A 15989-nucleotide genomic window follows, 5' to 3' on the forward strand; every position below is an offset into this window, starting at 1 on the left:
CTACCTGAATTTGTCAATTTTTTTTTTTTTTTTTCTCAGAGAAGATAATAGATTCCCTCCCCTCAAAAGTCACTGAAGCTATATGTACAGCATAGCGGGGCTATGTAACAGCTGCTTTTCTATATGGCAGGCAGTTTTACCACTTTAGTAGAAAGAGACTGAGATTTCCAGGTAGAATTTTAGATTTTATTTTTTCCTAAGAAAAGAGACAGTAAGTACTGTTTGTAGCAATGGATACCACAAGTTCTTCTTTTGAGAAGATTTAGAAATAAGACAAAAATAACCCAGACAACCCCTGCCCCAAGGTACAGAATCCCAACTAATAACATTGTAAAAGAAGCTGATAATATTGATCCCTTGTGTACCGGTAGTTAAACTTCAAAAATCAATGGAAAGGGAAGCTTAACTGGCCTTTCTGCAGTATCAGAACGCAAAGCTAAATCCCAAATGTAGAATTTTTACAGCTATAAATATAGGGGACGATTTTCAGATAATGTTAAAATTACTGCTTAATTCCCTTTCCTTCAGGACAAAGCTCCTATGAGGTGCACTTGGAAAGGAATCCCTGAGTGTAGTAGATACACTTCTATGCGAACCAAGCTTTTCAGAGTGGTATGCAGAAGGAGTGAGACCAGGTTGATCAGCAAGGACCCCAGTTCTGCTATCACTTCTGCCTTGAGTAACTTTAAATATTTATCCTTGGTTTTTTTTTCAGGCAAATTCATCTCTCAAAATACAAAGCTGTTCCTGCACACAAGTGCTGTCAGGATCTGGGATCAGCAACGACACAAATATTACTCTGGCAGTGGTCTCCTGCGTGTTTGTAGGAAGAATATTAGGCCTTGGTCCTCTTAAGGTACCTAGGTAAGAAATCCACATTGCTAAATATCTCTGAGGATCTGAGTGCCCAGAATGAGTACCTGGAATTTTTACAAAGTAAGATTTTAGGGGCTTGGCTGTGCTTCTAGCCACATTCGTATTTCCTCCTTGTTTACTTTTAGCCATTCAATGTTGTTCCTCACTTGCTCAAGTGACTGACTCCTGGGCAATTCTCCTGCCCCAGCATTAGGATATTTCTCAAAGAAATTTTCCATCTGGAAAAGAGAGAGAAAAACAATTGACGCAAAGCAAATAACACCTCTATTGGGCAAGTGGCTTTTTACAGGGACACGGTCAAGGGCAGTTTTGGCTGGGAGAGTTATTTAAGCTCAGGCTAGTAGAACTGGGATAGTTCATACAGTAACTCATACTGCTTTACACATTTAGAGCATAAAAAGTCAAATTTCCTGGCCAGTATATTGTTAAATACATTGACTTAAAACCAAGAGAAGTGCTATCACTATACCTGCCAAAGCTGGAGCTCAGTGTTGAAGGTTTGGGTAATAGTTACTATTCGACCAAGGTTTCTGTCATTGATAGTGAATCTAGAAAGATAATTCAATAAATTATTCTTGATGCAAAACCATTAAAAAGAGAGAAGGTAGAAGTAATTATCTGAAGCTTAAACTTCTAACTGTGCTACAATAAACCAGATGCACTCAGATTTCAGCATTTTTGGAAAATAGTTGAAAAATAGTACTCCTGTACAATATCTGTGCTGTTCTCAAATATGTTTACTAATGGAGTGATCTCTTCTGGGGGATTTTTTTGTAATTAATGACTTATTGTCTTATGCTGGAAATTGGGTGGATTGCTGCTCAGCAACACAAATGTTGTCCAGTTCACAGCTCTAGCTTGCAGGTGTGCTTCTCTTCTGTGTCCTCTCCAATCACTTAGAAAGGAGAAGAGATGAGGGAGAAGTCACTAAAAGATGGAGGAGCAAAGCTAGAAGTTTTTTTTACTTCCACTACTCATCTGTACATCTGCTGCTTGCTATTACCACTAGGAATTAAAAAAAATTTCTATACACTGTCTTCTTGTTATGAAATCAATAGAAAGAGTGGAGACTGATTAATTTCTATGTAGCAACCAGATTTTTATGGCCTTGGTAGAACTTTCTACACTTCTTAATCACCATTTATTGGTAGCAATCATTCAAAGAAAGAACGGTTTTCAACTTAGCAGCAAAGTACTTTTTCATGGGAGACAGATAAAATTGCATTGAATACAGTTCCAGTTTTTGTTATGCAAAGGCCAGTGATTATAGCTGTATAGTGAAAGTATAGAAAAGTATGGCATATATCAAGATACACAGATGGAACTTATGTTTCCAATGAGTTCATCAGCATACCTGTCAACTAAGTACTGCCAGTTAAGTCGTATCCAGTCCCAGGCCATTGTTTTCCCATAGGCATTATATGAGATGTATCTCAGGACTGTGAAAACATCTTGGGTTTTGATGAGGCTGGTGTTGTAAATATATTTCAGATACCTAAGGGAAATGCCATAAAAATTAATGAAAGCCTTTCATGACAGATCATTGAAAGCCAATAATAAGTTAACGCTTTTAGTATGGACTTAACTGATGATGATGAGAAATAATGCAATGCTAATATCTGTATTTCTCAAGTAGTTGCCACCACCTTCTACAGTCTTTTTTCAAGCAGAAATATTTTTGTCTACAGCATTTTAAAGGTGAAGTATACTGATCTAAACCGTAAGTATCTGTTGATAACTGTGTCAAGAGATAATTGTATTGAAGAAATCTAAGCAATTAGGCTAGGCATCTCTTTAGAGAGCAAGTAGGATTTATGTCTCTAAGTTACTTTCTCAATCTGCTTGCTCCTTTCCCCTTCCTTGTTATTTTAATAGTAAATTAAGAAACAAGTTCTCCCTGCTTTAGGGGGACTTCATATTTTCTGCAAATATACACCTATCTAGCTAATTCATTCGTGTCTTAATGGTGTCAGTGATTAGTTATTGAATGGCTTTAGACTATGGCTGTTGTGGTCACAAGAATTTAGGAATACAACTGCCTCCTACCACTATTTTAATTACTCTAACTGTTTTATTTACTCTTCCTGAACCTCCTATACTGACTTGTTTCATCTTGTTTAAACTTGGAACTCTTCCAAACAGATATTGCTCCAACTTATGACATTTAGATAGGGCTCCAACAAAGTGGTGAGTGCCCCTTTTGAAGGTATTTGTCGGAATCTCTGCTACATGACACAACTACGTGCAAAGTTATCAGATAAGCTTAAAGGAGCTGGTGTGTCTATGCAGAGCAGCAGCCTGGAGAGAGGCTCGCCTCATCTGACAGCTGGACCACCCTGGGGCAGTATCCAGACTCCTCATCACTGCCACAGCAGCATGAACACAATATTTCTGGTTCTAGCTCAAGTACCTCTGCACAGAACTTCAAGGAGCATTGCAACTTCACACAGATGCCTTCTTAGGACTGTTAGTAACAATTGCTCAAGGTTGTTTGGCTAATTTTGTCTACTTAGAAGGTAGATATCTATTCTAAGGAAACTCCCTCTGTAGCCAACGGAGAGTGACTGGCAACACCCAGAAGAAGTTCTTCCCATTGATTTAAAGTCCCTTTCCTGGTCTGGGATTAACAATGCTCTGGAAGTCCTGCCTCCCTTCACTGATTATAGCGGAAACATAGAAGACTAATTTTCTCCTAATGCTTAACTATTAGGCAGTTAAAATTGCACAGGGTGAAGGCACTGTTGGAAGAGCTGAAGACTGTTGACTGTGTGCAGAATCTACCATGTGTTCAATATCTTTCCACTAAAGGAGCAAGGCTTTTTTTCTACTTTAGTACACTCTCAGAGGGGGATGTTAGATAACTGACAAAAATGATAGCACAGGAGAGGGGAGAGGGGAATGAACAAACGTTGATCAGTTGCTTCTGTAGGGAAAGAAAAATCTTTGTGTGTTTAAATCACCTGTCCAAAAGGGTGATATTCTTCACTGATGCCAGGCCATACAGCAGCTTTTCTTTTTCTTGCGCTAATGAAGTTTCTTGGTATTTTTTGAACATGTAATTCCATGATGACTCATTGCCTGAGTTCTGCATTCCATAGCGATATACCAGGAGTCGGAGATTTGCAGGAATACTGAAATAAAGAAACAGTACTTGAATATTTTTTCCCCCTTTCCTGCTTGAGATCTGTGATCAAGTCACATGCTGTGTTCTTTACCAGCTACGAAAGCCATGAGCACTCACGTTTCTCCTCGTAGCCATTGTTCAAATTGTTGAGAAGCATTGTTCAAAGATTCTGTGTCATCCATACTACAGGCAAAGTCTAGAACAGATGCCCGAAGAAGCCTTTAAAAGAAAGTGAGAGAAAGATATTTTCCTATTGCCTAGTGTTCTTTGAATCCACCAATAATATGAGAAGGAAAAAAACCCGATTATTTAACCTCTCCAAATGGCCTCCAAAATCATTCCAGTGCAGTTGATCCACAATGGGTTTTACTACGTAGCGAAAATATTCCTGAGGGAGAAAAAGGGGATTGGTTACTTGTGTATATTTCTTTAAATAATAATGTATTTGTGTTCCTAGTTTATTATCCTTTCTTTTTCTCAGAACTAGCATCTCTTAAACAAAAAAGTAACACAAACACGCACACACACAATCTTTCTAGATCACCACAGCATGCCAAGTTTGAATGCTTGCAATACTGATGCGCAGATAGGACAGAGGCAACCTGCTTCTCTCCAGCCTTGTCCATGCTCCAAAATGAAGGTTGGGGTACAGCAAGGACACACGGTCACAACTGTTTTCCAGAGATAATCCTGAGTTCAAGACATACTTATTTTAGTGACCATTAAATCATGTTCAGCATGTTAGGTCAACTAACAAACCTGCTTACCGCCACGCTAAGTTATAGCCATCCTTCATGCTGAGGACAGGTGTCAGAGATTTTGCTGCCCTACACATACTTTATTGGATGCAGGATAGCTTTGGCTAATAAATGTCTGTACTGTGACTTATGGTGATGGATTATAAGAATAATGAGGCATAATTTCTTTCCTCCAAGTGCGTAGTCCTGAATTGAGAATTCAGGTAATTCAGAGATCATTACTAAGCAGTTTTCAGTACTTTTTAAAGAGTACAGTAACAAAAAGTAAATAATGTTAGCTGAAAATCACTCAAACATCAATATTATTGCCGTTACAGATCCTGAACTGTCAGATCCAGTGGTCCCATGCAGGAATGTTTTTTCTGTTTCATCACCTGAAAACGGGGATAGAGATTTGTATCATCTTCAAGCATGTTTGCGAGGTAGGTTACAGATGATATAACTCTATGCCAAGGTAAATAGTCTGTTTCATTTCTAAGGTATTTTGTGAGCTGCAGGGGAACAGAGTAATTCACGAGTCCAGGTCTGTGGAAGGAGAAAACATAACTTCTGTTATTTTAATGAATTTGAACAACTTGCTTCTTTAGAGATACGAGAACACTATTTACTTTAGAAGATCTGAAAGAATAAGTTCTGGGAGGGGGGAAATAGTCTGGAATGTTACTTGGGAAGTGTAGAGAGACCACTGAGAGACCACTGAGGATCACCCTCAGTCAACACCTAACTGCAGGAGCTCTTACTGCCATGAGGAGGCTGCTCACATTGTGATGCCCAGAAGTGCGTAGCCCTCAACTGACTACATTAACTCCTGCCACACCAAAAGGAATTGCTAGCTCTGGAGACATCCTGAAAGGCTGAGGAGATTCAGACTTACAGGCTGTCACAGAAGGTCGCCTAAACTTTATCTGTGTCAGCATGGCTGGGTACAAGAGCTATAAGTTTCCAAGGAAGTTTCTGAAGAAGATAGCTGAGGTGGTGACATTCTAATGTCATGCTATGCATTGTAGGCATGCCTCTGATTTTTTTGGACACCTAACTTCTTCTGGATTCCTTCTATTATTGTTACTTACATGGTAAAAACACCTCTTTCTAAGAACTGTGCAATTAAAGCCCTCTTTTTTTTTTCTACTACCTAACTGAAGGGGAGCATTTCTCTTGACTGCATTGGAGTTTTATCTTTAGCATTTGATTTCAAATGCCTCCTACACTGCAAGTTGCCAATGCATGCCTGAATTTGCCCCTTTTGGAGGACAACATAAGGCAATAAACACTTAAGTCTTGTAACAAATTCAGAAATTTTCTTTCAACCGCCTGAGTTGAGTTAATTCTAATTAATAGGCAATGGAAAGTGAAAAACTTGTGCTGAAATCTCTGCAGGGAATTAGTTTACCTTGCTAAAGAAAATGCATCATCCAAAATCCCTGCACGGTCAGCAGCTGAAAAGCCCTATGGGAAAAGAGGAAAAGAGTGATCAAGAATATATAGATTATTTGCAGAAAAAAACTGCCACTACAGACCTCTGTAAAAGACCCACAAGACAGGTTAATGTTATCACTCACTTTGTGGTTGCTGATCAGAAGAGCACTTAACATGGCCCAGTTTTGACTATCGTAATTCACTCGATAGAATCCAATGTGGTCTGGATTAATGTTCACAAAAGTGTTAGAAGGTGATGATATAGTAATTCCTGCAAAACAAACAAACAAACAGTAATCGATTTGTACATCTTATATGACACAGAACTCACTGGAAATTCTTTGACTCTAAAAGTAGTGTTTGGTTTTAATGAATATATATATATAAAAAAATCCAAACCTTAATTTATTTTATTTGTTTATTAAATGGCTATAAGCAAAGATTAGTTATTAATGCATGCCAGCACTTGTCTTAGAATAATGAATTGTGGTAATTACTTGGGCCAACTAGTTTGTTAAATTTAAAATGGAGGTCATTCTGATTAGGGTGAGAATGTTGAAAATTACTAAAAAATTGCAAAGAAACAGTTCTTGCAAATATCTCTTTTAGAAAGATCTTCACCCTCATGATTGCTATTAGTTTTAATGTTCTCATACTTCATCCTCCATTCATTTCATTTTTCAGTTTATTTCAACTAACTTTTTAAGGATTTTCTTCCCTGTACTCTTCTCTGATTCAATTTTTGTAACTATAGATAAAGGAATTACAAAATAGACGGAGACTTTACTGAGGGATTCATGTTTAAGGAATTTCCCATTTAAAATGGATTCTTGAAAAATGTATCTTTCTCAGAAGCTTGGCCTGGTCCAGTTGGTGCTGCTAGTTATAAAAATTTTTCTATTGCCCATTAAAAGCAGTGATCTTCAATCTGTGGTTTGAGGGTGGCTGGAGTTAAATGCACTTTTCTGTTTGAATGATTGATACAAGGTATTTCAAAAGGCATTTTTCCCCTACAGTTGATGTGTACCCTCCTAGCCAGGATTTTTACGGATGTAGATGTAAGCACCTAATCATGCCTTTGCAGGCTTTGTTAATAGCCCCTTGCACCTCACTGTAATGTCATGTGGAAGTTAGAGAAGGAAAATTTCTTTGTGTTAATCTCTGACTTGTATCATAATACAAGACCTTTTTGTTTGCTTTCCATGGATATTAAAAGGAATCAGGTAAAAAAAAAAAAGCAAAACAAAAGACAAATTACATTTTATAGAGGTAACATTCAAACCAGTCCAAGAAGAGAAGAGCTGTTTGTGATATTTCTGAAATTCTAACATGATGAAATTTAAAAACTCAAAAAATTATTTTCTTTTTTTCCCCATTCCCCGCCCTCATTTTTTGCCACTAGAGTTGTAGAATGAGAAATTCAGATTTGACTGCATAATAGAACAATCATAGAAAATAGCCATGTAGGTATTTCCTCATTCCTAAAATCAACAATAGAAAATGTGTTTAATCATTTGTAGCTCTTCTTTTTTTAAAATGAACTCAGATTGCCAGTCTACCATGCCACAGATGTGTTCGGCAGCCTCCCACTTCACCTCTTTTCTTAGACTTGACAAAGGGCATATCTAAGTCTCATTGATTTTAGTACATCATAATTAAGATTATACTTGGATGCTTCCTTAAATAGGACTGGATTTAAACACATGCTTAAGCACTTTACTGAATTGGGCCTAAATTGGCATAATGTGTGTACAGAGGAAATAGTAATCTTAGTGCAGAAATTACTACTAACTTCAGCACAACCAAGCTGCGTGCTGGTTCCCAGATCTGAAAACTGAAAAGCACGAAAGTTAATTCTGTATTTTATCTCTTGTTAAGGATATTGAAAAGCTTTATCCATTCATTAGTCTTAAAAGAGAAGAGGAAGTTTACCTGCAGAATCTGATGTGTTGTAGAAAGTATAATTTGTTGAACTCCCAAGTGTCCATTTCACTGGTATATTCCATTTGTAACTGAAATTATTTAAAGAGAATCAAGTGACATTTGAAACCAAATGCTAAAAATAAAACTCCAATGTATCTTTAATTTGGCTTAATGCTTGCATCTTGTTTTATGAAGCCAACTGTGTGCTTATGTACATATACATTTATCAAATATCCCTTGCAACAAATCACAGCATTTTACCAATAGCTATTGTTAAACAACTTGTTTAAGTTGTAAAGATGTTTCTGTGCTATGACAGGCAAAAAAATGTCAGATATTGGTGTGGTATGATTGGGGCAGTTACATTCCCTGAAAAACAAAATAAAAAGCATGAAGTGTCTGAGCATGTTTATACTCTAGAGGTGGGGAACAGCTGTAGCTTGTCTTAATATTTTGTATTTATCTATAGTTCTCAAAATGCATCTAGTGGACTAAGCAAGGGAGTGGAGTAAGATTTTGTCCAGTGTCTGATGACATATTAGTCAAATCAATATGGTACAATGTTAATTACATGCCTAAACTTAACTGTGAAAGCAGCACAATTTATCTGGTTAGTTTTTTTGTTTGGTTGGTTTTTTAAATCAGTGGAACTGCTAAGGCCATGTACTTCTGAGTACAATCTTCACGTCTTGGTGACTCCATGTGCTGGAGAGGGTAATAATTAACCATAATCAGAGAGATACCATGTGAATGAATTTCCATTGTGCTATACTGTGTAGCTTATTACCACAGCCCTGGAACATGCAGCCCTGCTAAGCAGTATCTTCTTGTCATGTCAGATAATAATCTAGCAGGGTAAAACAAAATTGATTTAGTAAAATATGATTATATGTGGATGGTTGGTGTCAATGTTAATGCTAATGTGTCCAAGGCTTTGTGCAGACACCAGTTAATCTTTGCAATGCTGACTTGAAATAAATGGTTAAGTATTATGAAACCTTTTTTACAGATGGGAAAACTGAAAGAGCTTAAGCAACCACTCTGATATAGGCAGTAGGACCTCTTGCCTTTTCCAACCTATTTTCCTTCTCCAAGACAACCCTAATTCCTCCATTGTAAAGCGCTGTGACCTTACCTCTTGCACTTCAATTTGTTGAATACCTTCAGTGGGTAGTTGCAAGCTCCTCAGTCCAGGGCATGCCCAGGACGGAGCTGAAACATTTGGACTGGAAGGGAGCCACAGTACGGCCTGACCAAGTCCATGACTTGGCAATCAGGGAAGTAGGACAGCAGAGCATGCTGTGAGCATACCTGCACAGCCACCTGCATAGGGCTACTACAATTATTAAGCCCTTTTGAGCAGTCAACTGCTGTTACATGTTAGCATAATATAGTCCCTCCCAAGGAGATTTTTGTTCCATCTTAAATGCCCTCGTGACCAGCACTACAGGAAAACCTGAGTCGTCTTTACAACCCTCGATTAAGTGAACGGTCACTAACTTCCAGAAAATACCAAAATGAAGGCTATGGTACCTCATGCTGCATCTAGGAAGAAAGATCGCTATCGTGTCATATCTTCTAAACAAAAATATCTTAACAGATATTACATACATAAATACTTTTCTTAAGTATAAGACACAATAGCTGTGATCTGTTAACCGTGCATATTGAGGATGTGCTCCTGACATACTATGCTGTTGCTACGTATTTGCCCAGCAGCACTATTTTAAGAGTACAAAGTTTTGAACTTCAATTTCTTTGAGTGCCAGCGTGCAGGAGAGGACTTTTTCAAGCCAAACAAGCTTGGAAAAAGCATGCACCTCAGGAAACTATCCCTGCAGGGTTCAGAGAATAAAGCATACACAAGGCCTGGAGTTTTCACTGCTTAAATGAAAACCGCACACCCGAAGATGAAATAGGCCAGTCCCATCTAGGGTAGCATTTCCTCAGGAGGTTCCTCATCCCCATCCATGAGGGTGGAAGAAGGAGGTGTTGATTTCCAGTGGACTGACTTTTAGGCAAGGGAGTAAGTCTGTCCCAGGATAGATAATACCAGCATTATAATATGTATTGCTGCATTTTATTTTTAAGTAACTTATAAAAACTACATATGCAGAAACAAATTCCTCTTTCACTTTGGGAATAGCAGGGGCAGTGCACACTTCAGCTTCTTGATAGGTTAAGGTAGGAACAATGCTGAGATTTCTACTCAAGAAATGACAAATGGCAATATACTGTAAGTCTTGAAGTCAAGCAAAAATGAGATTCCTGAGTCTGTTACCTCAGACCGTGGTGCAATATGTCAAAATTTTTAACACAAAAAGGTATTTTTGACTGAATAATCTGTAACACAGGCCTTCAGATGACACAGTGCTGTAGTTTGCAGCTAGAGTTGCTTCAAAAGCCTATAAACTTTTCAGCTTATGTTGGGAGAAATACAATGGTGCAACTACACAGGTAATTATCTCATCCCTACTCTTTTGATACCAATCCAAAACTGCCAATACTGTGGGCCTTCTCGTTGCTCAGGTTTTTTCTTTTTAATCAGAATGAAATAAAGTGGCCACAACTATTTCTTAATTTTCTCCTTGTTCTTGCTCTTTGTATTAAAATAACTAGTAGAAGCTAATGGAAAATTGCATTTGGGTAGATTTAATTCCAGTTCATACAGGCAAGTTTTACTGGTTTGGTTGATAGGGCTAGTTCAGGGAATGAAACCTTCCTTGTATAGGTGTATTTGAATATCTTTCATTGAAATGTTAGTAAAGTTTTATTGCCTCAAAATTGGGACTGGCTAAAAATATACATGATGCCAGCTCTGAACCGTTATTCAGCTGGTTAATGCCACAGTGCAGCCAAGCCATTTTTCTGTGCAGGTCCACCAACCCACAAGTAAGGTTTCTCTCCCCTCAGATTAGTCATCTGTTAATTAACAAATACACTTCTATACAGTATGCTGTCTCTCTTGAGTAGGGCAGATGAATGTCTGCAGCCGGCTGCCTGGCCACATAAGAGTCCAAGATGGCTAACTCTGACTAGATAACTATCTTTTAGATGAGTAAAATTAAACAATACCATCCTGAGTTAAATAGGAAAAAAAAACCCCAGCTCTTGGTGAAGATTAATAGGATTTACACATGACTAGCTATTTCACAGTAAGTCATGTTTTTAAGACATGTAGAGAAGATCCTGTATGGTGTGTGAAGATCCTGTGATATATTATAGCTCCTATATCATATAGGAAAAGGAATAAACTATTGTGGTATAAAATACCTGGATCATGGTATCTGATTTCTGGACAGAGACAGTTCTGTGTCTGTTTTCCTTAGTCTGGCAGACTATAATTTGCAGTGGTTCAACAGATGACTTGCAATCATCTGAGCTGTCAGTGTGTGGAAATAAGATTTTTTGAGTGACCCAGTCCAATTATACTCTGCTGTGTTTCAGAAAGAAACCCTGAGACAAAGGGCTGATGCTGTCCTAAATTTGAAATATTTGTATGTAAATTCCTCCTGTTTTTTTTTTAAAAAACAAATGCTGAAATTAAGTTTAGCAAGAATGAGTATAACACTGCCTATGTGTATGTCAGTAGAAGAGAGTATCTGTACAGTATTTCTACCTGTCTGGATAGATATTTACAGCAGGATCTTACCCAAGATCAGAAGGTGGATGAGAAGCATTTGCATTGGGATCCAAGAGAAAACGTTTCTGTGTGAATACTGAATTACTTCCCATCTCCAAAACAGGATAGCCCATCTGCCTAGTCCATGTGTCCATGACTTCCTTCACAGGTTTATTGCTTGCCTGTGAATGATCGGAGAAGGTTGCAGTGAAAATGCAAATTCAGTTCAAAGAGGAAAAGAAAAGTACCTCTGATATTAAGAGGAAGAAGGGCAGAAAGCGGCAGAGAAAAGAGCAGGTTCAGTACAAAATATACTCCATCAAATCGTTTTATGGTACCTGTCATTGAAAGAAAGAATGAGTTGGAAACTTGAACTCGGACAGAGGAAATGTGAAGTATGTGGGCAGGAGACTGGCCAGTAACATGGACAAGAAATACTGAGGAAACTTTGAGGCCTTGCATGCTCTAAGATCTCTCAATTTTTTTTTCCTGAAGAAATAACAAAACAGGACAAAAATAACATGCAGAGACTTTTCAAAGCCAGAAGTCTGCTTGCAGCATGCTATGTTTTGAGTGTGAAGAAGGAGCCAGTATTAACCACCAGCAGCTGCACTAATGTAAAAATTGATCCATTCTGTGGACCGTGAACTTCTGTCCTAGAGACTGGAGCAGGAGAAAGCTGCCGCTGCCTCCCCAGAATGCCACCTGTGAGGGAAGGGAGCTAGGGTCACTGTTTCCTTCTTGAGATGAGGTAGGTGACATGAAGATGTAGAGCACCAGAGAGAGAGCAGGAAGAAGTCCTGCTGAGTAGGAAGAAGTCTGGGAACAAGGAAAAGATGAGAACTTGAAATGACACACAAAAGTACAACTTGGTCTCTGTGAGTGTCCACAGTGGTGGAAAGAAAAAAAACTATAATCAAGGGAAGAACCTGGTAGTATGCACGTGGGCTTTTGGGGGTAATAACATAGAAAGAAACAGTCCAGCCTCAAGGAAAAGGAAAAATCAGAAAATGGTGGCACAGAGAATGACCCAGCTGGGACTCAGAAGCTAGAGATGGAGATAAGCACCAAAATTACTTGGGAATGGATACTGTTGAGAACATTTAAACAGCTGAATCTGATTAAAGACAAGGGAGTGTATGTGGTTCATGTGTGTGGTGGATGAGGGGTGTTTTCACCCATGAAATAGTTTGAGTGGTGGGGGGAATATTTCAGTAGCAGGTTGTTTGTTAGCAAGGCCTCCTTTCTTATTTCTTATTCCACTCCCACAGTCTTATCCCAGAAAATGAGTAAATAATATATATTTCCTAGAAATAAGGTACGTCAGAATATACTGGGAGGCTGCCTAGCTTGTGATCTCTCATTGACAGAAAAGCTGGAAAATATAAAAAGTTTGCGAAACTGAAATTGGTGGATGAAATATGAAACATTTATTAGCAAGGGTTTGGGTTGTTGCAAAACAACCTGGAAACGTTCAAGGCCAGGCTGGATGAGGCTCTGAGCAACCTGATCGAGTTGGGGATGTCCCTGCTCCTTGCAGGGGGGTTGGACTAGATGACCTTTGAAGGTCCCTTCCAACCCTAACCATTCTGTGATTCTATGATTCTATGAAAACATACCTCTTCCAGAGCTTCCCAAAATTGTTGTGTCTTGGCATTCTGGAAATGGTGTTTCTTCAAATATGCCTAGAAAGAGGTAGAAGAGTGTGAAAAGACTACTAGGTTTTTCTTCTTTGCCTATGAAAACAGTACACCTATTCAGTTGTACAGAGATACAGAGAGTACATATCAGTTGTACAGAGTATCCACAGGCAGTAGTATTGTGAACAGGAGGATAAATGGATCGATATTCAGCTGATGAAGTTCCTCTGCTTTCCAATACATCCCGTAACACTAAAAGTTGGCATTTTCCAGTGTGACTTGTTAGTACAAAATAAATTTGTGCTTGAAGAGTTCTTTGAATTTTGTTTGAATGGACATCAGCATACCCTGTTGCAAATTTCTGTCTAATGTAAGAAGTTGTTTAAGAGGAGGAAGCTATTTCAGGTGATTTCACTAGCTGTGAACTCAGAGTGGAAGTAGGAAAGTCTAGTCACCTCTAAGTTGTGATCAAAATGACTATTACTAGGAATAACGGTATTCAGCCAAATGTTTGCACCCCCTAAACACTATTCTTGTCCTGTGTCTTACCTGGTTGCTTAGCAAGTGCTTTCCTACCCTGCTATCTGCGTCCTGGGGATGTTTAGTCAGTAGATGGTGCTGTTTGTTTCACTGTTAGCCACAGCTACCTACTTTAAAGTTCTTGAAGGCTCCGAGTAGATTGGAAGTACTAGACTCTTGTGGACAAGGTGGCTGTGGCTGTTGTTCCACATCCTGTGGAACTGTCCTGATTGAATATATGTAAGCAAAAAGAAAGGAAAATACAACTGTCTTGTAGCAGCCCATAAATGTGCTCTCCAGGAGGGAGGTAGGTAGGAACTAGTGTGGCAAACCTGTGCTGTAACTCTTCAGAGACTACAGATGTTGGTTCAGAGCAGATAACTTTCCTCTCTTTGGGAGGGCTCCTTTCTCCCATTTTTTCTTTCCATAATTTTGTAGCATCATGTTTTTTCGTCTAGAAGAAAGGACTATGAACTGTGCAAAATCTCCCTTTTCTACTGTATATTGCCGCAGCTCTCTAAGACTGGGTGTCCCTGCATCAGGGCATGGATGAGTTTACACCTGTAAGAGTGTCCCTGCATAGCAGGCTTGGGTAGGTTGGAGGATCATGGCCGTATGAAGCTGCAGGCATGCTTTACAGCTGAATGAGGAGATCCTAGCTGACAACAGGCTAACAACTGGGTGGAGGAGATTTCTCCACTAAAAGCTGTCCTAAATTTAGGCCCTCACTGGTAGGCTATAAAATCTTAATGCAGTTCACATTACTGCTTCTGTGGGAGTGTCGAACTTCTTCCCCTTAACTTTGTCCACTCAGTACTGAAATGCATTAAATACTTTTGCTACTAATACCAGGATCTCTGATATTCACTTTTTGAATAACTGCTTTGCTACTGTCATATGGGGATGGGCTGCATTTCTGGCATGTTTTGATGCCACGCTTACCTGACAGCCTTTCTGGAAGAGGTCTGGTGTAATCCAGTCTTGAAGCATTCTAAGCATCGATGCACCCTAGGGACAAAGAGAAAGAGGAGAAGGTCATTCCATGCTGCTCTGACACTGGATTTTTGTTCATCTAAAAAGCAACGTGTGAATGAATATTTTATAAGGCAAAAATAGAAACCATCCATCTGACTAAGGAAGTGGTTTTTCTGATTCCTTTGTGGCATGGCATGCCTGCCTGTCAGAGCTTAATTCTGGATCTGAGAGTTGGTCTTTAGCTGTGCTCAGATGCCTATTTCCAAGTTCAGCTGTGCCAGTGGAAGGGCTCCTGAGCCCTGCTCCTGGGGGTTACTGTCCTGCCACTCTACTGGTTCATGTGAGCGGGGCTCCCTCTTTCACTTTGAACCGCAGAGGAGTGAGGGCAGCTGTGGAACTAGCCTTGTCCAGGAGCACTCCCTGACAGAGGAGGCGACTTCGGCTGAACGCCCAACAGGTAGGGAACTCAAAAAATGCTGCAAGTCTGAGGCTTTATATGTTGGAGATGCCATCTTAAGGTTCATAATGAACTTTGCTGAGGACTGGTGTAAGAGCTTTGGGAGCTTTGGCCTCTGAAGCAGGGTAGAATTGAGGTTAGGCTAGTTACTTACCTGAGTGTCACAGAAAAAAAAAACAATTAGGATCTTGAAAGAAGAGAGAAACAAAGGAAGACAGGAGAGAGAAGCAGAAGAGTCTTGTGGAACAAAGAACAGAACCGGCACAAAATGTTGGAAAACAAAAACAGTGCAAACCCAATCTAAAATACAAAATATGATTTTAGGATTAGCATGTTTTCATTTTCGAAACTAAATCAAAGGGCAGCTGAGAGCCTAATGCTATGAATGATTTAAAAATCCAGTTGTCCCGTGAAAACAATAATGTTATCTGAATTCTCAGTAAATCCCGTCTTCCCTATTTTCGTGTCTGAGAATAACAACTTGATTGCATGAGTCATGGCAGAGGGACTTTTTGAACAGATATGCCTCAAACTACTTTCCAGACTATTGTTGTAGAATCAAAGTGGTTAGCAGATGACTCTTTTCTGATACAGCAATTTAATATGTTTGCCATGAAGTATGTTCATAAACAATTCAGTGAAGTTTAGAACAGATATCCATTTGTGGTAATCATAAGGC

The 15989-nt window shown here is 39.0% G+C and overlaps 1 protein-coding gene across 1 annotated transcript in view; it reads right to left on the reverse strand.

Annotated features, from left to right (window-relative positions):
* Positions 1 to 253: 253 nt before the first annotated feature.
* ENPEP (glutamyl aminopeptidase) overlaps positions 254 to 15989 on the reverse strand; it is a 37694-nt gene continuing 21958 nt past the window's right edge. The window contains exons 8-20 of the mRNA XM_086746737.1: positions 14821 to 14886; positions 13339 to 13404; positions 11750 to 11901; positions 8107 to 8186; positions 6318 to 6445; positions 6149 to 6204; positions 5133 to 5283; positions 4315 to 4388; positions 4118 to 4219; positions 3837 to 4007; positions 2231 to 2371; positions 1346 to 1424; positions 254 to 1094 (exon numbers count right to left, since the gene is read on the reverse strand). Of these exons, the coding sequence (XP_086602863.1) occupies positions 945 to 1094; positions 1346 to 1424; positions 2231 to 2371; positions 3837 to 4007; positions 4118 to 4219; positions 4315 to 4388; positions 5133 to 5283; positions 6149 to 6204; positions 6318 to 6445; positions 8107 to 8186; positions 11750 to 11901; positions 13339 to 13404; positions 14821 to 14886 (1416 nt within the window). The 3' untranslated portion in view covers positions 254 to 944. The remainder of the gene's footprint in view (positions 1095 to 1345; positions 1425 to 2230; positions 2372 to 3836; positions 4008 to 4117; positions 4220 to 4314; positions 4389 to 5132; positions 5284 to 6148; positions 6205 to 6317; positions 6446 to 8106; positions 8187 to 11749; positions 11902 to 13338; positions 13405 to 14820; positions 14887 to 15989) is intronic.

This window comes from Chlamydotis macqueenii, chromosome 4 (assembly GCF_036417535.1).
Source record: "Chlamydotis macqueenii isolate bChlMac1 chromosome 4, bChlMac1.mat, whole genome shotgun sequence".
Classification (NCBI taxonomy): domain Eukaryota; kingdom Metazoa; phylum Chordata; class Aves; order Otidiformes; family Otididae; genus Chlamydotis; species Chlamydotis macqueenii.